This window comes from Falco biarmicus, chromosome 11 (assembly GCF_023638135.1).
Source record: "Falco biarmicus isolate bFalBia1 chromosome 11, bFalBia1.pri, whole genome shotgun sequence".
Classification (NCBI taxonomy): domain Eukaryota; kingdom Metazoa; phylum Chordata; class Aves; order Falconiformes; family Falconidae; genus Falco; species Falco biarmicus.
The window spans coordinates 8,534,073-8,555,587 of NC_079298.1; the positions used below are offsets into that span (position 1 = coordinate 8,534,073).

Genomic DNA, 21,515 nt, shown 5'->3' on the forward strand with positions numbered 1-21,515 from the left:
AACAGTAATTCTAAACCCAAACATAACAACCTTATCCATTACACTAACCAGTACAGTCAACATACAGGGTCTTCTGGACTTCTGTATTAGCTTTCAGCACTTAATTAAAAGTAATTCTAAATCTCTCATTTCTTTCTCTTCTGCAATCTCTCCGTGACTGCAGAGCTATGCTGCAGTTTTAGACACATCTAGTGCACAGGGCATTAGAAAGCTGTTCAACCATAGACACTCCTACTTAGATCGTGGAGGCTAGCCCCAGACAGCTAGCATTTCCATTTTGCTATTCCTAAATTTCCACAGCATGCACAAATACAGTGAAAGTATCTCCATCTGAGGATGCTGAAATTTTAATCTCCAGAGCTCAGAGTTACTTTACAGCAAGGCAGCAGGATGGCTTCCTTTTCCCAGAGTGTTGGCTCTGGCCAGCCAGCCTTGCCTCCCGGTATCCCGCTCTCACAGAGCGGAGAGGTGGGCAGCCACGTAGTACAAGCTCAAACCGTTGCACACGATGCAGCAGAGGTTGCAGAGGGAGGACAGAGCGTGGTAGAGGGTGAACTGCTGGGACAGCTGCCGGTAGCTGGGGTTGGAGGTGCGCAGCTGCCTGCAGGACTCGCTGGTAAACAGCCCGACCTCCTGGCCGAGGCCGTGCCGGCGCTCAACAAGGTGCATGTCTGCCGCGATGTCGGAGGTGACCTGCCCAAACCACTGCGTGTTCAGCACTGAAGCAGCGACGCAAACGAAGAAGGCGATGATCTGCAGGGGAGCAAGGCCCGCTGTGAGCATCTCACACGTGGTGGATTACACGTCTACCCCAGCCCTTCACACACCAGGCTTGCTGCAATCTGGATGTTAACCCGTTTCTTTTAACTAGAGCTGTGCGTGGGACCTCATCATCATTTACAAACCAGTCTCAGTGGAGCAGAGGAAAGGATCTGGCCTATGGCCAGCTTGCCTTGTCAAGCGGGAGGCTACCTGGGTCGTTTGTTCATCGCTGAGCAGCTCGCTGGGGTGGTACATGGCAAACAGAGTCAGGTTGAGGAAGGCACAAGTGGAGCCAATGTGGAAGTAGTAGGGGAAGAGCTTGCGCTGGATGAAACCATAGGTGTGGCGAGGGAGGTGGCTGCCCATCACAAACCCTGCAAGGGGGGAGAGCGGGTAGGTCCTGGAGGAAAGCCCCCTCCCCTGAGCCTCCCATCCAGGCAGAGAGCTACAGCGGCACGCACGGACCGCAACCTACCAGCCACGAAGGTCACCCAGATCTGCATTCCCCAGGAGGTGGAGAGGAAAAGCAGGTGCAGCAGTTTGATGGTGTTGGAGGGCTCTGTGTCGGTCAGCATGGTGTCCTGGCTGGGGACAGGTCCCTTCAGGTCAGCCGAGCCACCCCCAGATTCAGCACTGAGCTGCTGCTACTGCTGTCACCTTGATGGATGCAGGCCAAATGCAGTTTGGCTTCCTGAGCCCACTTATTTGGGAAGAGCTTGGGAGCTGGCACAGCCCCTTCCCAGCCCCACCATCACACACCTGACCCGGCTGCAAACCCCGTTCTCAAACCCCTTCTATCTGAGGGGCAGGGCACTGCGTCAGCACCCGGTAACCAGCCGTTTTGGGTGGACTTTCAGCAAAGTCCAGCCAAAGCCCCAGCTGACCCCTGGCAGCAGGAACATGCAAAAAGTCAATAAAAAGGGGGAAAGGAAAAGCCCTGAAAAACATGCCTGCCCATGCTGTGGCCATCAAAAGAGGCCTCCTGGCCAGGGAGAAGTCCCCCTGTTTGAAAACAGCGACAGCTTCTGCACACTTTAACCAAAGAGCCAAGCCTGGGGGCTGGAAGGAGCAGGGCTGGCTGCCGGGCTCACCCCGCTGCCCCAGACCTCACGCTGGCACAAGCAGCAGTGGGTGGAAGGAGGCTTTGAAGGAGCTGCCTGCTCCGCTGCAAGGAGCGCTTTGGAAATCAATTAAAACAAAGCATCTGGGAGCAGCCCATCAATTCTGCCCCTTGCTTTATTCTTCCTCCTCCCCTTGGCCAGCCACCTCGGGGCATGAATTACAGCAGGGATAGCCTTGAAAGAGACGCTGCCATCTAATTACATCCCTCTGCCTCTGCAAAACAGATAAATACACGCTGTGTTTTTATATATCAATTCCATGTATTTATTTAGGCATCTATAAAATCAGGTCTTCGAAACCTTTTCATGATGGTAGCATCATGTACTGGAGAAGGTGCTCGGGTCCCACCTGGAGTGCTGGTCTGTAAATCCCCAGCTGTCTTTGTGGCCTTTTCTTTGCCGAAAGCTTGGCATTTCTGGGATGCTTCCCCACTCCATCCCCTGGCAGCTCTGTCCGCTGCGTGATGGCAGGGGCCCAGGGAAGGCAGCCGTGGTCCTGTGGTGGGGCTTTGTTCCTCGCACCCCCCTGTGCAGGAAGGTAGCGATGGGCACTGCGGGCAGCCGGCACGGAGCCCTGTCTCGCCAGGGTCCCAGATCTGCCTCTCCAAATCGTTTGCCTCCGTGCAGGAATTAGCAACCGAGAGCAGCAAGGCAGCTGGGTGTTTTTGTACAAAAAAGCCACAGTTGGGAGGATTGTTCAGAGCAGGGGGTGACACCCTGCAGGGTTTTCTGATTTTTAAGGGAAAAAGAAGAATAGGGTTTGATTGCTAAATTGGCCCTCAGGCGGTGCATTTGGTGGGGAGGGCAAACAGGGGGGCTCTGGGAAAGGCTGGTAAGGGCAGGCTGCTCCCAGCAGGCTCCAATGCACCTGCCAGTGGATCCCTCCTCCCCTGGGAGCCAGCTGTGGGATGAGGCAGTTGGAGATGGGTGCTGCACGGATGCTCCGAGCCGCCCCGTCCTGCTGTCCACGCTCCCCTGTGCCGGAGGGCCAGCGGATCCGCAGGACTGCAGTTGTCTCCCAAATGTACATAAACCACAAGCTGCTTCCCACCGTTGCAGCTCTCTGTCGTGCCCCCAGGTCGCTCCTGCTCCATCACCCGGCGCCTCCAGGGACCCAGCCAGGCCAGGGCAAGGGCTGACTGTGGCCTCACAGCGGGAAAAAGCACAATACTTCAGGAGAAGGAGAGGTCAGTTAAAGTTTAATGTTCAGGCGAATACATCATTCCCTCCACTTAATCAAGCAGCAGCAATTTCTAACGATAAGTAGAAAGGATGGCTCGCATCCCGGTGATAAAAAGGCAGGATTGCTCTGAGTTTCGGGAGATAAGAGGGCTCCATAAAAATTGAATGTTTTGTACCATGTTCAGCTTGAGACAGCTTTATCTCGTGGTGATAGTGCAGCAGGGGGAGGTCGGGGCAGCGCCGTGCCAGGCCTTGCATGGAGATGTTTATGATCAGAGATATGGCAGAGATTAGGGGTTTATGGCTGCAGCCAGCTCCGGGAAGGGGAGCCACTGACCGGCGCCTGCGGTAGAGGGGCAGGCAGCTCCTTCTGCTTATAAACCGAGTGGGGAATTTGGGTGGCGAAGCACCTTTCTAGAGGCTGGGTGCTGCAGAGAGGGCGAAAACACCCTGTGGTGCCTGGAAAAAAACCCTGTGCTCATTTCTGGTACCCCACAGCCTCATCTTACCCCGAGCACAGCATCACCATTGCTTGCTTATCATGGTTAAACTCTGCAAAACCCCTCACTCCGGGTTAAGCGTACCAGGACTCTGCTAGCAAAGGCGAGGGCATGGCCGCTGTCCTGGGGCCACGTTAAATCTGCTGTGCCCGAAGCTCTGCAAGCCCAAGGGCTCCCGGGCTTGGGCTCGTTCCCTTCCCAGCAGGCAGCAAGCCTTTCAGAAACCTCAATGCCATCAGAAAACCTCTGGCTATGTGACACAGGAAAGCCTGGGAGGGGGCTCTCAGCACGCCTGTGGCAGAGGGCAGATGTCCCCTGGGGTGTGACTGATGAACAGCACTTCCACCGTCACCTGTGCCGCATTTTGGTGGCTTTCCTGGATCATCTCAGGGTGAAGCGGGCTGGCAGCAAGGTCTTTGCAATGGTCATAACTCCATCCCCTGCTGCTGTGGATGCTGCTGTGGATATCAAAACAGCTCTGTGCTGCCATCAGAGCAGCTGGGGTAGGGAAACACCCCTGGAGGCACTCAAGTCATTAGTGCTCAGGGCAATTAGGGATGGGTATATCAAAGCCTTTGAGGCTCAGGGTTTCAGTATCTGCCTGCACCTATTCCCTGTGTCCTTGGCAGCCTTGCTCAGACTTAGGGAAACAAGGTTTGGCTTTGGCATTTTTTTTGCTTTTTCAGTGCCCCTGAGGCAGTTTGGGGTTTAGGTCTCAAGGTGTTGGTGCACCCAGTGGACAGGGATGAGAGGCAGCCCCTGGGTCCCCACCAGCCTGCGCTGCCCCTGCTGTGGTGGTAATGCCTCCAGGCAGTCCCCAAAAACCACTCGCACAGAGCACTGGCTGACACCCCCTGCTTCCACCTGAGCCCCAGGCAGCAGCTCTTGGGGCAGGTGACCCTGAGCAGCCCTGTCACCCTCCTCACCCAGGGACAGGGATATGGACCTCCACTCCACACTCACCAGCCACGCAGCAAACCCCTGGAGCAGACGCTCACCCAGAGCACATACAAATATTTTTTTCCTTTTAATGCACTTTTATTGCCACTCCTTCCACAGCCCCATGGGGTAGGATTTCAGCCCAGTGGGAGCAGGGGCTGTCTGCCAGCCCTGCCAGGAAGAGGAGCAGCACTGGGCAGCTGTGGGGGGAGTGGGATGCTCCGCTGGCCACCCCTGCACCGAGGAGGGGTACGTCACCCTGCCCATATCACTGTCCCCTCTCTCCCTTTGCTGCCTCAAAGGGAACCAGTTTCCCCCATAAAGAAATAGTAAAAAACAAACAAACTGTTTTAGGAAGACTTTGTATCGTATAAAGATTCAAGTAGTGTTAAGTGAACTAGAAAACCAAGTCCTGCATGTCAGCTTATAAAATTTCTAAATAGAAAAAGAAGGAAGAAGAAAAGGCATGACACATCAGCGCAAGGGGCAAGGTGGTACGGTGATGCCCCTCCACACCAGCCACTGGGGCCTCGCTCAGGCCAAAGCCTCCCAGGAAGCAGGGTCTGGGCGCCACCAACCCAAGTCCCTTCCCACCACAGTGGTGCCACCTCATCTGCCTGTCCATCCATCAGCAGGGGTGCCACGGCGCTAGAGGTCCTGCAGCCGCACGATCAGGTCCTCCTTGTTCTTCAGCAGGAACTTCTCACAGGCTTCAAAGGTGGCGCAGAAGTTGGAGGACAGTCCCGACACGTTGGTGGTGACATAGTTGAGGTACCCCGGCGTAGCCTGGTTGTAGTAAGCTACCTGCGAGGTACAGGAGATGGTTAGCAGGGGCACGTGCGGCGGGGAGAGCCTCCCCAATGGGGTGTGGGTGGCACAGCTCCATGGCACAGCCGCAGCATCCCACCTTGCTCGTCTCCTCTGACTCTGGCCAAATGCAGAAACCAGAGCAGAGCGTCTCCCCACGCGTGAAGCCAGGGCTGGCAGGGTGCGTGGGCAGCGTCACCGACCGAAAGGCCACCACGTAGGGGTCCCTGAGGAGGAGAGAGCCCAGTGAGCCGGCACAGCCCAGCCAGGGGGGACCAGGGGGTCAGGGCTGGGCACAGTTACCCCTTGCTGCAGGGTTTCCGTCGGGACGCAAGGATGACAAAGTCCTGTGGCTTGTTCTCATGGCTGAGCGTCTGGCTCACCACGTGGTAGATCATGTCATCGTTGTCTACTTGCTGGACAAGCACAGCGCTCCTGCGAGGCAGGAGGGGACTGGTCAGAGAAACCCCTCTGTGGCCCCCAGCCTGGGGCTTACACATGTACAGCCCACCGCCACACCCAAAATATTTTGAGGGACCCAAAATAGATGGTTTTTTGCAGCAAAGAGCAGCCCAGGTGGAGCCAGGATGGGTAAAGGTGTCTAGGAGCGGTCATGGCTCCAGGGCAACACTCTTGCTTCCAGGAAAGCTCAAAGGGATGTTTGTCAACAAGACATAAATTTAAGATGTGATTTTTGGAAAGGGCCAGGTGCCCCAGGAAGCCCCGCAGCACTCACGCGTAGTGGCTGTCCCACTCGTGCCGGCGCCGCAGGTCAGAGAGCAGGGAGAAGGCTCGGCTGGCGGCGATGTGGACCGACATCTCAATGCGGAAGGAGAGGAACTTGTCCTCCTCCAGCGTGTACATCCGCACCTTGGGGAGTACAGGGCACGGGCTGGGACACATTCACCACCGCCGAGCCCCCCGGTTGCCCACCCTTGGGAGGCAAGAAGCGGCTCGGGGGGAAGGGAAAGGGTTTAGTACCTTCTCCTTTTCTCTGGCGAGTACCCAGTTCGCTTTGGCTACGAGCATCTTCAGTGCAGAGACGTTGTTGTAGCTCAGATAAACCTGGGGCAGGGGCAGCAAGTGAGGGGCAGGAAGGAGGGGTGGGAGGCAGCGACCCCCCTGGGGCAGCACCCTACCTTGTTGCTTTGGTCCCAGGGCACGGAGAGCGGCACCTCGGTCTGTTTGCAGGAGACGAGGTATTTTCTGCAAGAAAGGCACAGTTTCCCTTACGGTGGGACACAAATCACCCACAGGCTGTCCCTGCACCCCAGTGCCAAGCTCCCCTCTCTTCCCTCCTCCATCCTCACATCCCGCTTGGTTTTTCTGCTCACCGGTCAAGCCGAATTTTTTTCCTAGCACTGGCTTCTCTGTACCTCCTCTCTCCATCCTGATAAACCAGAAAAACACATTAGGTTAATAGGAAAAGGAGGGGGGGGAAAAAACCCCACGTGTCTTTTTGGGAGTGGGCAAAACATCCAGCAGGGAAGGGCTGGAAGGTGAAATCCCTTGCTCTCCGGCTGCCGTCCCAGCTACGCTGGCAGTGGTGGTTAGTGATTAACCGTGAGCTATTTCAGCATTGCCACCACGCTGTGATCAAGCGATGGGCACTGGCACATTAGGAAACAACCCTCAGTGCAGCTGCAGAGCTGCAAACAGCCACTGAAACACAAATTGCATTCCCTAGCATGTGCAAATGTCCCCTCCCGGGGAAATAAAACCCCCCAAAAAGCAGCTTATTTCAAAGAAAGCGCCAGTGCAGTGTTTTAAAGCAGGCAGAGAGGAGTTTCAGGGAGCCCGGCTCTAGCCCTGAAACGCTCTCCTGGAGGGTAGGAGAAGAGTCATAGTTTTTAAGGCATCAGAAAAATCAGGTAGGTGGGCATGGATCAGCCAAGGGGAGGGTGATGCCATCACTTGCTCTTGCTACTGCGTACCCTGAGGTGCACATATATTTGCTTCCCTGCTATGCCCGTGTGACAGATTTTCTTAAATCCTTGGATCCGAGCAAACTGTGGACTAGGATGCTTTGGAGGGTAAAAACAACTGAAGAGGTTGGCATTCTTTCCCCTGAATTACATAAAAGATGAGCTCGAACTTGCAGGCAATATTCTGTTAAGCCTTGCATGGCTAATATGTCTCCATCTCTGCACAGGCAAGTGGTTTATTTTATTATTAGTTATACCGAGCAATCAATTTAATTCACTTGCTACTGAGCAATTTCATTTCCGTCATCACAAAACTGCATTAATTTTGCTGTGAATCTGAGAACCTTTCAGGGCTAAGCGGGATTCCCGGGGGTCCCAGGGGTCCCATGCCAGCCCAGCCCATCCTTACCCCAGGCTCAGGTGCCACCATCGGCAGGGTGCGGGGCCGGCCCTCCTGGTCCAGCACCACAAAGGTCATGAAGGCGCTGTTGATGTGCCTCCGGCTGACGGACATCTCCTGGCCATATGCCTCGGCGCAGACCCCCACCTCCATGCTGGGGGGAGGGAGCGAAGAAGAAGGGGTGAGGGTGTGGAGAGCCACTGGGAGGGTGGGATGTGGACCCCCCGTCGCTGGCACCCACCTGTTTTTGAAGGCATTGTTGACGATGGCTTTGAGCACCAGCCGGTCTCCCACCTGTGATGGTCCCCGAAAGTGGAACATCTCGATGGCGCGCAGCGTGGGGTGGGCATGGCACAGCCGGCTGGGGGGACAGGAGTTACACCCCGGCCGTGGCCACACAGCCCGGCAGCCCCACGCACCCTCCCCAAGCCACCCAGATCTGAAGAGACCCTAAAAAATATCAGCCCTGGATTTCAACTGCTAAAACCAGCCAGGAGAAGGGACAATATGCAGGCTGTGCTGAGCACGAACCCTCGCCCTGGGGTTCTCCAGCACGATGCACCCATGGGACTCCCTGTATGGCATCGCCCAAGGGTGCTGTGCTGGAGATCATCCCCCTGGAGGGTCCCTACAACCTGGCTGTGGCCTGACCCAGCCAGAGCTTGCCCCAGCTGTGTCCCCACTCTGGGCATGCCATCCCCCTCCCCCAAATCCCCGTGGGGTCACCTGGCTGCGATGGTGGCCACGTTCTCCATCCAGGCCATGATCTGCCCGCCGAAGGTGTTGCCCTGATGGTTGGCATGTGGGGGCAGCACCAGCTCCACGCTCTCCACCCGTGTCTTCTCTGCTGGCACTGCTGCGCTGCCGTCCCGCGTCTCCAGCTCTGCCGCAGTAGGGGGGACAGGAATCAGCGTGCCAGCCAGCCACTGCGACCCCTGCTTCTGGCACCCCACCAGTTCTCGCCTCCTCTCCCCATGGCCACCCTCCCTCCCACTGTATCAACCCCCGCTACCTCCTGTCTCAGGGTCCAGGATGGTGGGGCTGATCCCTACCCCTCCATGGCCAGGGCATTCCCAAACCTCCACGGGGATCACCACTCTTCCCCCACATCCCACTGAGGGAGGAGGATGTCACCGGTGTGTGTCAGGGCTATTTTGGGGCTGGAAGCCCAGGCTGCAGGACACGGTACCGGTTTCACGGGGGCTGCGGGTGAGGAGGTCCTTGAGGGTGTCCTTGTGGACCAGGCGCATACGGCGGCGCTCGGCAGCAATGCTGTGCTCTATCTTCTCCTCCTCCGTCTGCGGGGTCAGTGGCTTCAGCTTTACCTGCAAAGGAGACATGGACAGGGTGCAGTCCCACCGCGGGAGAAGGCAGGGCTCCTTCGGGCGCCGGTACGCACTCCTGTGGCTCTATACATCCCATCGTATGTGCGACAGAGCCAGCTGTGCTCCTCCTGGGTTATAGCTGCTCCTGGAGGGGCCAAAGGGCTCCTCAGACAGATAGAGACCCCCCGGAAGGTGTCACAGAGCTGGGGTGGACACCGATGCTAAGGAGCCATCCCGCAGTGCCGGGGGGGGGGGGGGGGGGGGGGGGGGGGTGCCCTCTGTGCCCAGAGCTGAGCTGAGAGCCTGGCACCCCGCAAGCACAGGATAAGGGATCACTGACCTTACCATGTGCTGATAGCCACAAAGCGATGGCACGTGCCCTGATGGAAAGCCAAGCCCCCACAGCCCCCAGCTGCCACTCACCTTGCTGCCGGAGGGGCCGCATGCCACGAAGGTGGCGTACGCCTTGCAGATGCTGCAGTGCTTCCCACTGCACAGGTCTTCGTAGCTCACTTGGATGCCCACCTGGGAGAGGGCAGAGCACCCCTGAGAGCCGGCTCTGCTCCCCGGGGACCCGCATCCCACCACGCACCCCTTGCCGGACCCAGCGGGAGGGGATTGACATGTGGGTTCAAAGCTGAGAACCGCAAAAGGATTCAGGGATTTTGCGTTTGGCAGTGGTGAACAGGCATGCGTGGCTCGCAGGGACGGGTGCACAGTGAGGGGGATCGGGGCAGGGGCAGGGGGAGAAGGCAGGGGGTGGCACACCAACCTCCATGCTGGAGTTAAAAGCTCGGTTCACTTTGGCTTTGATGTTGACAACTTGCCCGACACTGAAAAACAGAAAGGAGAAAGCATGTGGGGGTCACTGTGGTTATCCATCACACGTACTGGCACCAAGCAGCTCCCCACCGAGGTGCCATGGCATTATGGCCCATTGCCCGCTGCAGTAGCAGCTGCCTCAGGGACAGTGGGGACGTGCTGGGATGGCCAGCAGGACATAGGGACAGCCACCTGCAAGACGTGGGAGCCCACAGGTGTCCAGCTCAGTGGTGAGATGTCACCCCCAAGCAGCCATGTGCAAACAGGTCCCCAGGTCTGCAGTGCTGTCAGGACACCTGAGGCGTGCAGAGGTGCCCGGGGCCTGTTTGGCACCCCCTGCCATGCGGGCATGCATGCTTCTGCCAGAGCAAACGGCTTCTCCAGTCTCACATGCGCTGTCCTGCACAACAAGGGCACCCACGGGGCTGACTCACAGGCCCTTGGCCGGTGGCAGCAGCAGCCCCACGGCTGCAGGCACCTTGGTTGCTCTCATCCCAACTCCTCTCCAGGGCCTCCCAGTGACAGACACCTTGGGATACTGGGAGATGGCAGGAGCCAGGATCCACCCAGGATCATTTTGCACCATCTCTTACATGAAACATCTGACAGCAAACTGCTGCTCACAGAGCCCAGGAGCTCTCCTCTGTGCCTTCAGTAGGCTTCAGAGTAAACACACAGACAGCTTCAGCTCTGCAGCCTAACCTGCTCCAGACTGGTACTGACCAAATGAGCAGCTTATTGGCAACACCGACAGCAAACAGTCTTTACTGAATGCTTTATTAAATCAGGAATATTCTTCTCCCCTGAAAGAGACCAATGCCAGAAAACTCTGGAAAAATAAACCCTATAGCTGCCACTGCAGCTTTGCACCAGGGAGGGCTCAAAACCAGAAGTGAGGAAGAGTCAGCACGTGCTTCGGCGCTGTAACTTCCCCCTTGCTCCCGCACATGACGTCTGGCTTCAAACGACCACGATCATCTCAGCTGCTTGACACGCTTTGCACGTTGGCTCTGGCTGGAGCAGGGGTGGCATGAGGCTGGGACGGTGCCTCCAGCCGTCCCCCGCCGCGGCCCCCACGGCCAGGGGCAGCCCGGTGCCCACCGCAGCATGCTGAAATGTTAGCGGGGTTACATGCGCAGCCTCCGGTCACCCCCGGCCGTGCCACGTCAGTGGGGTTAATGCTCCCAACTCACGGCAGCGCTGCGTTAGGCTGGCTGCTCTAGGGCTGCACACATCCGTACCAGACACCGCTCTTCCCGTCCCGCTGCCCAGGAGGGTTTATATAGGGCTGGCTGGTGCGAAAAGAAAAAGCAAAATGGGGGGAGAGGGTTAGAGGGGATGGAAGCGGTCGCACGGATGCTCTGGCTGGGTTTGCAGTGAGGGCTGTGCAAGGGCAGGAGTCCAGGCAGGCATGTGAGCCCCGTCTGTCTATGTTACAGCCCCAAACCCACTTTATCTTCTCTCTCCTTACCAAGCGGTACAAGCCAGTGCCATAAAGGCCACAAATACCCTGGCTCAAGGGTATGTGCAGTCCTCCCGGGAGGCTGCACTTCCACGTGGCAGGGCTGAGAGATGCAGAGCATCTGATGCCCAGCTGGTGAGTTTTTAAGTCAGTGATGTTCTGGGGCCTTCTCTGTTCCCCCAAGCACCTATAGCTCCTCCCTGCCTCTCCCTCACCGTGGGAGGGTGGCAGAAAGCACAAACAGCCAGGCAAGGAGGAGAACAGACAGCAAATGCTGCTCAAGGCTCCTCTGCCTTCAGACAGCTCTGTGGGAAATCCCTGCCCCTTGCTCAGAGCATTAAGCTGGACCACAGCAAGTGGGATCTGAGCCAGGAGCAGCGCAAATTCCCTGACCCCTTGGAGCAGTGCCCAACTCCTCACTCCGAGGAGGGACAAACGCCTTGCGGGGCTCGATTTAATGCTCTGGAGCAGGGCTTGGGTCTGTTCTCCCACTCCTGAAACCCACAGGGAAAAGCTTCCCAGGCAGCGCTTCCCTGGGAGCTGGAGCCACGTGGCACCAGGCACAGACGGCACCCACTGAGTCCGCCTGGCACAGGGCATCGATCCCAATGGCGCCACCATTGCCAGTGCCACATGGGGATGCACCGCATCCCCACGCCACGGTTTGGGCACGCAGCTGAGCCACAGAGCAGTGGGCAGCCCTCCCAACCTCGCCAACCCACCAGTACCACGACGTGAGATGGTGAAAGTGGGAGTTCAGCATTTCCTGGGGTTGACGGTGAAACTCAGGAGTGAGTCAGACTTCCCGGCACCAAACAAACTGGCCGACAGCCTGGGACCCCAGCACCAGCCCTGGGCGCCCACGCTGGTCTCTGCCCCAGACCTGCACCATAGGGAGCTGCCAGGCAGCATGGATCCTACACGGCACGGCTTGCTTGACCAGGACAACCTCTGGCCAGCAGGTCCCCAGGGCACAGGGGTGCCCAAAACCCCTCCACCAGCAGGCTGGCACTTCTGCCATCAGGCCCTGTGGGGACATTCATCAGTGCACCAAAAGACGCATGGAGCCCCCTGAGATGGCACCCAGGGGTGAGCAGATGGGGGTTATGGAGGCTCCGAGAGCTGAGGAAAGGTGGGTGCCAGCACCAGGGCTCACAGGGGCTGGCAAGGGCATGTAAGACCTACGCCTGGTGGGAATGGTCTCAATACCGGGAGCATGCGGCAAACGAGGGCAGACCCCTGGGAGGGTGCCTGGCCCTCTGTACCACAACAGCTGCAGGTCAGGAGAGACGTTGTCCCCTGCCATGTGGCAGCCCAAGGGGCTGTGTGCATCAGGGTGGGCACCTCTGCAGGGGCAGCACCCAGAGGGTGCCACGACAAGCTTGGGAGGGGATTTTGGCCGGGTGAAGTTCAGCTTGGAGCATCTCACAAAGCGATGGGCAGGGAGGTCCCACCTCCCCCAGCAGCCGGTGGGTGGCTGGCTGGCTGTGCCCCACCACACGCCAGCCACCCACACTGCCGCTACAGAGGCACGATTTGCAAGATTCAAGTTTTCCAGAGCACTAAGTCAGAGCTGTTTCTTGAACAAAGCCAGGGAGGAGCTGGGGTCAGGGGAAATACCGGGAAGCCAACCCAGTAGGGGCTCCCCAGGCGACCAGACAGCGGATAAATCAGAGCAGACAGTCGGTCCGCAGCCCTGCAGCGGAGCCAGAGCCTCAGCCCCCGGCTGCCCTGCAAGCCTGGCACTGTCACCGCATCTCCTCCCCTCCCCAGCATGCTGCTCCCTGCCCCAGCCCCAGCCCCACCGTCCACGTTGCACTCGGCAGACTGGAACAAACCCACCCTCCCCCCCCCCCCCATGCCGCGCTGAAGAGCGGAGTATTTACCTAATGGTATGCTCAAAATAGATATCATCCATGGAAGCCGTGACGCATGGGCAGCCGGCATGCCTCTCGGCTGGAAAGGAAAAACAAACTGCATCAGCAACCTGCAGCAACACGCTGAGCATGCGAGGGGCACACTCATGCCTCTGCCCCACCGCTGCTGCCGTGGGGCTGGTGGCACCAATGAAACCCAGGCTGGCATCCCCTTCCCTGCTTGTGCCAGCCTGCCATGTTTGCAGGGGACAAGAGGGGGGTTTGGGGTTTCTCCACCCCGTAGCAGTGTGGGCTTGCAGATGTTCTAAGGGTTGGAGGGTATGTTATAACCAGGAGGCACGCTGCCCTGCTGTTTGCCTTCCTGCAGTGCTTTTGGCCGCTGCGGGGATGCACAGGCAGCTGATACCATCTCCCTATATACAGCAAATATTTTAAAGCTGCCCTGCCAGACCGGCTTTCCCTTGGGAGTCCAGCAACCTCAAACTGCAAAATTGCCCTGGGAACCTCATCAAACTGCAAAATCGCACCTGTTTCCCTGCCGTAACCTCCCCGTGCCCAGCAGCTGGTGGCCTGCTTGGTAGGGCTGCATGGCACGCTTGGAGATCTGGTGAGCTCCATCATTTCTTGCCGAGCAGAGCTCAGCCCGGTCCATCAGAGCTCCCCAGCCGCTGCTGGGGTACTGGGGATGTCACTAGCCTGGTCTTGCCATGCCCTGTGCTCCAGGCAAGGAAAAGGGCAGCATTTTGGGAAAAGCAGGTGTTGATTTTGATCTGTGCCCAAGCAAGCGTGCATGCTGCAGCACACGTCTCCTCCCCCTCTCGTCCTGCTCCCGTTTGCTCTCTAATTACTCAGCAAAATGGCATGACGCAGGTCCCCAGCTGGCGTCAGCTCCCAGGGACGATGCTGGACCGCCCAGCACACTGCTGATGAGCTAGCTCCTGGGGACACTGCCAGGTCCCTTCCCTCCCGGCCTGGCAGGACGATGGCTCCGGTGGGAGGGGATGGCTTACCGGAGAGGCAGGCAGCCGTGTCGATCCACTTGAGCAGCTGGCCGATGCTGAGCTCGCCACGGTGGTTGGTGTGGCAGGGCAGCACCAGCTGGCTCATCTGCACCTCGGTGGGGTTGCGGGCAGGCGAGGGGCTCGCCATGGCCCCCGGCACCTCCTCCTGCTCCCCTGGCTCCCGGGCACGCAGCAGAGAGGTCGAGCCCTGCAGGAGACAAAAGCTCTGTTTCACCCAAACGGGAGGAAAATCCTCTGAGAAAACAGTGACCCATGCAGCCCCCTCCCTAAGCAGAGCCAGGGCGAACCTCAGCCGCAGGCACCACTAAATCCCACCCAGCCCTCACCAAAGACATGATGCCTGCAGCCAAAAGGAAGAAAAAAAAACTCTAAAAAGAGCTCCATGGATGATTGCTGCAGGTTTCCAGGCAATTTCCATTCCTTACGGCCCCACTGCTTTCCCCTGAAAACCATGCAAAACCTCTCCTGAAGTCAATCAATTCTATGGGGAGGAATTTTGCTCCCCTGACAGCTTCATTTTTAGGGTACTGCAGCAAAGGGTGTTTTTGTGCGCCCAGGGCTGGGCACGCAGCAATGCTCCACACCTTCCAACAACATTCGCCTTTGCCAAAGAAACACCAGAAGTAGTTTTTCCTGTCTGGTACAAGCAGAGGGAGGGGGAAGCATCCTTGGTTTGGGGTTGTTCACACAATCAGGTACGCTCCTTGCTGGCTTTGCAGGTTGCTGGGCACAGAGCTGCTCCTGCCTGTCACCCCGGTGGGAGGCGAGTTGGGAGACAGGGGCTGGTATTGTGACTGTGTCGGCAAGAAAAATAGCTGATTAGATGTCAAGTGAGCCGCGTTACACAAGGGCTGAACTCAGTTAGCCTGGTGAGTAATTGAGGAGACACGAGGAGCTGTCTGGGCTTCGTTACAGCCCTTCCTTCCTCTTTCTGCTCCCCCTGTGGCTCCTGTTCGCAGCACTTATTGCGAGAGCCCCGTTGCAGCAGCTTCTTTGCCCTTCGGATTGCCCAGCTTCTTTTAAAGATGGGTTTATGCTGAAAGGGAAGCTTTCCCGACTACCCTGAGCTCACCGCCTCTCAGAATAGCATTTTTCTCTAGCAGGTCTAACCTCTGTTTCCATAGCTACTGGTACACGACATCCCTGGAACGGCACAAACCTTGGCTTAGCAGAGAAGGCGGCAAACGTGGCAAGCCAAGCCTACGGCCAGGGGCCCCCCATCCCACAGCGATGCAGACCCCCAGCCACCGGAGCCCCTCCAGCAGGCTCCAAAGCCCTTCGCAAACCTCCCGGGATGTTTCCCAGTGTGCCGAGGTGCCTACACAAGTACCAGGGAGCTATTTCGGGAAGCCAGCAGGCTCTGGGGTACGAGCCAGCAATGCAAAGAGCTCCAAAGCCGCCTGCTGCAAAGCGAGCAGCCAGCCTGGTCGGAGCTCCCGCTGGTCGTTTTCACGGTGCTCGCTGTTTCTAAATTTCAGGGGAAAAGCCGGCACCCTGTGGGAACAGCTCTGACCCCACGGTAGCCAGCAAGAGGCCAGGGATGTTGGTGGGGAACGCCTGGGGAGCACATGGCACCGGAGCCAGTGCGGGGCTGTGAGCAGCTCCCGGCATGGGGTGGCATCTGCTGGCACAGCCTTGATTAGTGGCCACCGGCACAACGGGGATCCCCGGGGTTAGTTGCACAGCATAGGGGGGTACCTGGAGGCCATTGCAACAGAAGCTCAAGATCTCTTCAGGGACTACAATATTCTCCTTGACCATTTTTAAAAGACACCTGGAAAGGAGAAGAGTGGCTCCGGTTACAGCAGGACGGGCAGAGCCGGGGGCACAGGATGCCCGCGGCTGACTCCTGACAGACGAGGCAGCGTGCGTGGCAGTTGCCGGGGCACTGCCGTCTGCTGTAGTCACCTGCACTGTCCCCACACCCCACACTGACGTCCTATCCCCGGCCACCGGCCCCTTGCCAGCACCTATCCAAGGGGCTGCCGGAGCCGACACAGAGAAGGGCAGAGCCAGGGCTGTGCCTGCCATTCCTCGGGGGTCAGGTACGGTGCTCGCCGGCTGTAATGGAAAGAGTCCCAGCTATTCTGGGGTGCTGGACCAAACCTTGGGCACAGTGCCATGGCTCATCCCTCGGTCAGTGATGCTGCGTCAATACTTTCCGTGGTGCTACATGTGACAGAGGGCTGTGTCTTGAAGCTCCCCTGGCTGGCACGGTGATACTGCCGTGGTCACAAGACAGCCGGGAGCATATTTTTGGAGCAGGCAGGACTCACACTCTGTGCAGGTGGTACCGGGGCCAGCAAATGGGAAGCGCCTGTTGCCGGCAACGCCGCCGTGCCCTGCTCTGGCCCCTCTGCCTGTGAAGCCCTGGCATCCCCCAAGGGCACCATGTGCCCTTGGGTGCCCACGGGCTCCCCGGCCACAGGCAGTGTAACCGGGTCCCGGCTGGACACGGCGGTGGCATCATAAGAAAAGGCAGTGTGACAGCTGCAGCAAAAACAAGTGGAAGAGGCTTTATACCTACAGTTTGCTTTTAAGCACTACACTGATGGGCTGTTGGTGTGCCCCCAGCTGTCCCAGCAAACATACCTCTCCCACATGGGTCCGGCTGGGCTGCCAGAGGTGGCAGCTCACTCCCCAAGGCGCAGGACTGACCGATTTTGGCACAGGGTCTAAAAAGTGCAAGCTGCAGATTTGCCTCCTGCACCATCAGCCCTTCACAGGAGCTGGCCTTGGGGCACCTCATGGCACGTGTCCATTGTGCCCGTTACAAAGTGAGGTGCTTGGAGCAGCAATGGATGCAAGTGGCACTGCTGAGCCTTTCAAAGCCTCCCATTCCCTTCCTCAGAGGCACCGGGCTTTGCTTTCCTCAGCTCCTCCACCTCTCCAGACTTGCTGTTGAGGCTTGGGAGGTTGCTTATGGCTCACCCACCCATGCCACAAGTTAGTCTCCTGTTGAGCAAGACAGGTTTGCTCCCCGGGTTTGCTTTAGTGTGGGCACAATGCTGTGGCAGTGGCAGGAGGTGGCCTTGTCGCACCCCACAGCCGCAGCAGCCAACGCTGGAGGGCACGTGGCTGGGGCCATACCTTGGCAACCCAAACCTGCTCATGGCTCTGCAGACATGTCACCTTGTCCTCTGCCCTGGGTTAGCAGGAGGGGAAAAAAAAAAAGAGCCGTCTGCCTTGCATCCATCCCTGCTGCTATTTCTGAGGCAGCCCCAGCCCACGCTCCCACCCTGGAGTGCAGGGCTCTGCCTGGGGAAGGGGAGCACCCTGGCCACGCGTCGCCAACGCGCTCCAGAGACCCAGAACCATTCAGCTGGTGGGTATTTATAGAGTATTCAGTTATCTAAACTAAGCAAGCAAGTGTCTGTCCTCATTAAAATCTTCAGCCTCACTCAACTGTCACATTTTTAAAGCTGTTGACTGATGCAGCCCTCGGGTCACCATGGCAACGGGATGCAGTACCCAGGCGATGATGCTCTTACTCTGTCACCCCTCGAGTGACCCACTTCTACCAAAAAAAAAAAAAAGTTTGCATTAGGAAAAAACACCCTTCCAGCAGATTATTTTTCTTGCCTCCTGCCACGCTCACTTCCTGCACTGCCGAAGGCATAAGGAGCCTACAGAGCAAACTGGGGGAGTGGTGCAGAGCGGGGGGACACCCCAGCAGCTCCACAGATACTGGGGGAGAGGAACCCTGTGGCACCCCACTGCTCTCCTATACCCTGGCGAGGAGCTGTCCCGCAGCATTCAAGCACCCACAAACTCCAGGGATGCTCTCTGCCGCTGAAGCGGGTGCTGGCCTCTTGGGAAATCACCAGGAAACCGCCATGGCAAAACCCCCTCAGGTCCCACAGCCCCCAGGGGTGATGCTGGGTGGGGATGCAGGAGAGCGGTAGTTCCCCTAGACCCTTGAGACCACGTGTTTGCTTTAACCATCCACACGCAGCGGATGGGAGGGAGGGATGAAGGTGAAGCCAGGGCAAGGGTCCGGCTGTGGGGGGCTCTGAGAAGAGTGGGGCAGCCCCATGCCTTAAGCTGCCCCCGCCTGCCCTCCAGAGCTCTCCCACCATCCCAGTGCCACTTCCCGAATGCCTAACCTGCGTTTTCCATCACCTGTCTCTGGTCTCCTACCCCTACCCCAGCTCCTCAGTGCATCCTTACCCCTCCCTGGGAATATATAAAGAAAAAAAGGGGGTAGATGGGGAGAGGAAAGCAGCGACAATGAAGTTCTCATGGGGGATTATTGGTGTATAATTGAGCAATATCCATGGTAACAAGCAAATCTGCACACATTAAAAAATTAACCTGACCTACTTTGAGAAATTCTGCCATCTCAACAGGGCAGTGAGGGCTCTCCTTCCCCCGAGACCCGGCCCACCAGTCCCAATGCCTGCAGCGGCAAAGCCCCGGTGCTCCCGGGGATGGGACAGGCAGGTTTCATGCAAGGGGAGATGTCCCTTCCAGCAGGACCCCCACTGGCGAGCGGCAGGAGAGATGCCTGACATGGCTCAGCTCCATCACCCCACGCCTGCCAGGATGGAGCAGGGTCCCCAGGACAAGACCCATGACACTTGCCTGGGTGCAGGGTACAGGGTGCCGGCTCCTTTGCAGGGCCATCAGGATGGTGGCCCCGCTGAGACAAGAGGGACTGAACCGCCGGGTCCTGGCATGGTGAGAAAATGTGGCAGCTCCCCATGGCAGGTCTCAGTGGGACCCCAGGAGGGCGGGGGGATATTTTTGGGATGACACATCATGCTTTCCCTAAGGTTTCACGGAGCAAAGCGAGGCATAGGGCCAGGAAAGTGCAAACTGAGGGCCAAAGGCAGTGTGGGGTGGTGCAAGGATGACTCCCCTTACAAGAGGCCAACTCTTTTAGACCCACCACCCATGGGAAACCTTCACGCAGGGTGAGTGCAGGGAGGACTCCTCCAGCCCCCTCATGTCCCTCTCCGCAGGTTGGTTCAATGCTGGGTGAAGCATCCCCAGACCTGGCCCTGCCCACAGCCCACAACCCCATCCATGCCCAGCTGCTCTCCGGGGCTCCTGGGACACTCCCGGGAAGGCTGGTGCCAGTTTGCCGGCATGGGGGCAAAGTCCTCCCAGGGAGTGTCCCAAGGGGAAAAGTTGCCCTGGCACTGCTGTCTTCAGCCCAGGGGGAGAGCGAAGCCCAAGCATCCCCCTGTTACAGCTGCAAACACCACCAGGGCCAAAATTCACAAGTGTGGGGACAACCAACAGCATGGCCCAGCCCAGGCACCTTTGCCCTACCACCCACGGCTTTCCCGAGGAGGAGAATGCCATATCATCGAGACCAGCATGGTTGAGACCGCCATGGTTGAGCCCACCAAGTTGGAGACCACCATAGTGGATATCGCTGTGGTTGAGACCACCGTGGTTCACACCATCATGGTGGAGGCCACCACAGTGGAGACCACGATGGTGCAATGGTCTCCACCTTGGTGGTCTCAACTGCAGTGGTCTCAACTATGGTGACCACCGCGGTTGAGACCACCAGGGTGGAGACCACCAAAGTGGACAGCATAGTGGTGCAATAGTCTCCACCCTGGTGGTCTCAACCACAGCGGTCACCACAGCTGAGACTACCTCAGTCGAGACCACCACCGTAGAGACCACCACAGTATCGTGCCACCCACACCATCTGGCCACCCACGCTGCCCCAGCCAGCCCTGGCGCATCCCTCTGTCCTCCCGATGGTGCTGGCATTCCCGGCAGCCCTGTACCCACGCTTCCCAAATATCTTACCCCGCTTTTAAGTGAGAAAAGGTTGATTCAAGCCACCCCCCCTGGCACCCCTCCCGGCACCCCCAGAAAGACCTGGGGCAGGGCTGACATTGGCTGCTCTCGCCTGCTGTCCCCATTGCAGTCGGAGGGTGCCACATCCCCCTCGGTGAGCCACCAGTGCTGACCCTGATGGTGCCACTGCAAACTCCAAGGGCAGGAGGGCATCACCCAGGCCAGCCGGGGGGGCACAAGGGGCTGTCACCCCACATCCTCCCCCCGGCAGAGCTGCCCGACGCCAACGCAAGCCAGGACAAGCCACTGCTCCACCGCCAAGTCTCCACCGCAGTGCCAGATGCTGGCTCCCGCTCACCCAGCCCTGCGGTCCCCCCGCCTTGTCCCCATCATCCCCAGCTCCCCCCCAGCCCTCACCTCAGCCAGAAGAAGCTGAGCATTTGCAGGCAGCGGCGAGGCGGCGGCTGGCTTGGAGGAGAAGAGTCCGGACACCTGCGTGCGCGGCCGGCACCGGGCGCGGGCGTCAAGGCCAGGGCTGGCACAGAGGCCTGGGACAGGGCCAGCACACACCCCCTCCCGCTTCCTGAAATATAGTCATGCATAACTTTTCTTAAGGTAGCGCTTGAGCAAATGTGCTTTTTGCCTGGAAAATAGCCGGCACTCCGGAGGTTTGCTCTGGATGCTCCGACAGGAGCGAACATACCGGGCCGGCGGCAAAGCCGGGGAGCACGGTGGGAGGCACCGGCACGTTGCCAACCGCTCTGCGGAGCAGGGTGCTGCCGCTTCCCTCCCATCTCTGCCCAGCGAGCAGCCCCTGAGATGGTGTCCTGGGTCCCCTCCACAGCCCCACACATCACCCCCTCTTCTCCTCCCATCAGACCAGCCATGGGCACGGGGGTGCCCGGCTGCTCCCCCAGCCCACTCAGCACTGACAGCACCGCATCAGCACTGGGGTCTTCCCCTCCCCAGTTAAACCTGCCTGAAAATATTTGTTTTTTTCCGCAGAGCCATGGTGCTGACACTGGGCTCACTGGCTGGGAAAGCTTCCACAAACTTCTCCGGAGCCACTCCAATCCATGCAGCTGCTCCCTGACCTGCTGCCTTCTAACAGAGCTTATAAAAATATTTTTTTTTAATAACAAAGAAACAAAATGCAAATTGCCGTGTCACTGCATTAATGATACAGCCTCTTGGGTTTGACGAAGATGTTGTTCCATTTGTATTAGATTTACGTGCTTTTATAAGTGAATCTTGGTAATCGACGTACAAGAGTTTGATCAAAGCTCCTTGCAGGCACAGGCAGCACAAACACTGCCGTTGGAAAGCCAGCAGTGAAATACTTAAACAAATTCAACAGGTCATAAGGCCTTTTTTCTTTTGGTAAATTAAGCACTGGAACAGAAGCACTGGCAGCGGGCACTGAGCATCACTACCTGATGTGGCGGGTGCTGCCCCTGCAGCACTGGGGCTTCAGTGACCCCAATTTTAGGCTGGACGTGGGAAATGCTGATCAGAGCTGATCAGTGTGAGATCACTCACAGAGTGCAGTGAGGCAGGACACCTCGGTACCCCTGTATGGGGATGGAGCTGGTGGCCCAGCCCAGGACG

The 21,515-nt window shown here is 58.1% G+C and overlaps 2 protein-coding genes across 6 annotated transcripts; both read right to left on the minus strand.

Moving 5' to 3' along the window:
• Nucleotides 1-331: 331 nt before the first annotated feature.
• TMEM205 (transmembrane protein 205) lies at nucleotides 332-2,120 on the minus strand. The gene is made up of 3 exons (XM_056356247.1): nucleotides 1,238-2,120; nucleotides 973-1,136; nucleotides 332-753 (listed from the first exon to the last, which is right to left on the minus strand). The coding sequence occupies exons 1-3, from the start codon at nucleotides 1,335-1,337 to the stop codon at nucleotides 454-456; spliced, it is 564 nt and encodes a 187-aa protein (XP_056212222.1). The 5' UTR covers nucleotides 1,338-2,120; the 3' UTR covers nucleotides 332-453.
• A 945-nt stretch (nucleotides 2,121-3,065) lies between these two features.
• ACOT11 (acyl-CoA thioesterase 11) lies at nucleotides 3,066-20,450 on the minus strand. Of its 5 annotated transcripts, XM_056356449.1 has the most exons (18): nucleotides 20,325-20,450; nucleotides 15,843-15,918; nucleotides 14,133-14,331; nucleotides 13,132-13,201; nucleotides 11,025-11,075; nucleotides 9,734-9,794; nucleotides 9,385-9,486; nucleotides 8,826-8,961; nucleotides 8,363-8,519; nucleotides 7,878-7,997; nucleotides 7,646-7,790; nucleotides 6,646-6,701; nucleotides 6,451-6,517; nucleotides 6,293-6,376; nucleotides 6,048-6,181; nucleotides 5,615-5,746; nucleotides 5,412-5,538; nucleotides 3,066-5,308 (listed from the first exon to the last, which is right to left on the minus strand). In XM_056356449.1, the coding sequence occupies exons 1-18, from the start codon at nucleotides 20,345-20,347 to the stop codon at nucleotides 5,153-5,155; spliced, it is 1,896 nt and encodes a 631-aa protein (XP_056212424.1). In that variant the 5' UTR covers nucleotides 20,348-20,450; the 3' UTR covers nucleotides 3,066-5,152. The 5 variants fall into 5 exon arrangements, with proteins under 5 accessions (XP_056212424.1, XP_056212425.1, XP_056212428.1 ...); XM_056356450.1 differs by lacking the exon at nucleotides 11,025-11,075; XM_056356453.1 differs by lacking the exons at nucleotides 11,025-11,075; nucleotides 15,843-15,918 and having other exon boundaries at nucleotides 20,325-20,439.
• Between the last annotated feature and the right edge of the window lie 1,065 nt (nucleotides 20,451-21,515).

Excerpts from the sequence above, each read along its gene's own strand:
- TMEM205 (XM_056356247.1), bottom strand. The coding sequence starts at position 1,337 with ATGCTGACCGACACAGAGCCCTCCAACACCATCAAACTGCTGCACCTG. Across the intron at positions 1,137-1,237 it reads CTGGGTGACCTTCGTGGCTG|GGTTTGTGATGGGCAGCCAC; the intron begins GTAGGTTGCGGT and ends CCCCCCTTGCAG. Across the intron at positions 754-972 it reads GCGATGAACAAACGACCCAG|ATCATCGCCTTCTTCGTTTG; the intron begins GTAGCCTCCCGC and ends GCTCCCCTGCAG.
- ACOT11 (XM_056356449.1), bottom strand. The coding sequence starts at position 20,347 with ATGCTCAGCTTCTTCTGGCTGAG. Across the intron at positions 11,076-13,131 it reads TATTTTGAGCATACCATTAG|CCAGCCCTATATAAACCCTC; the intron begins GTAAATACTCCG and ends TTTTCGCACCAG. Across the intron at positions 6,377-6,450 it reads CCTGGGACCAAAGCAACAAG|GTTTATCTGAGCTACAACAA; the intron begins GTAGGGTGCTGC and ends CCCCTGCCCCAG.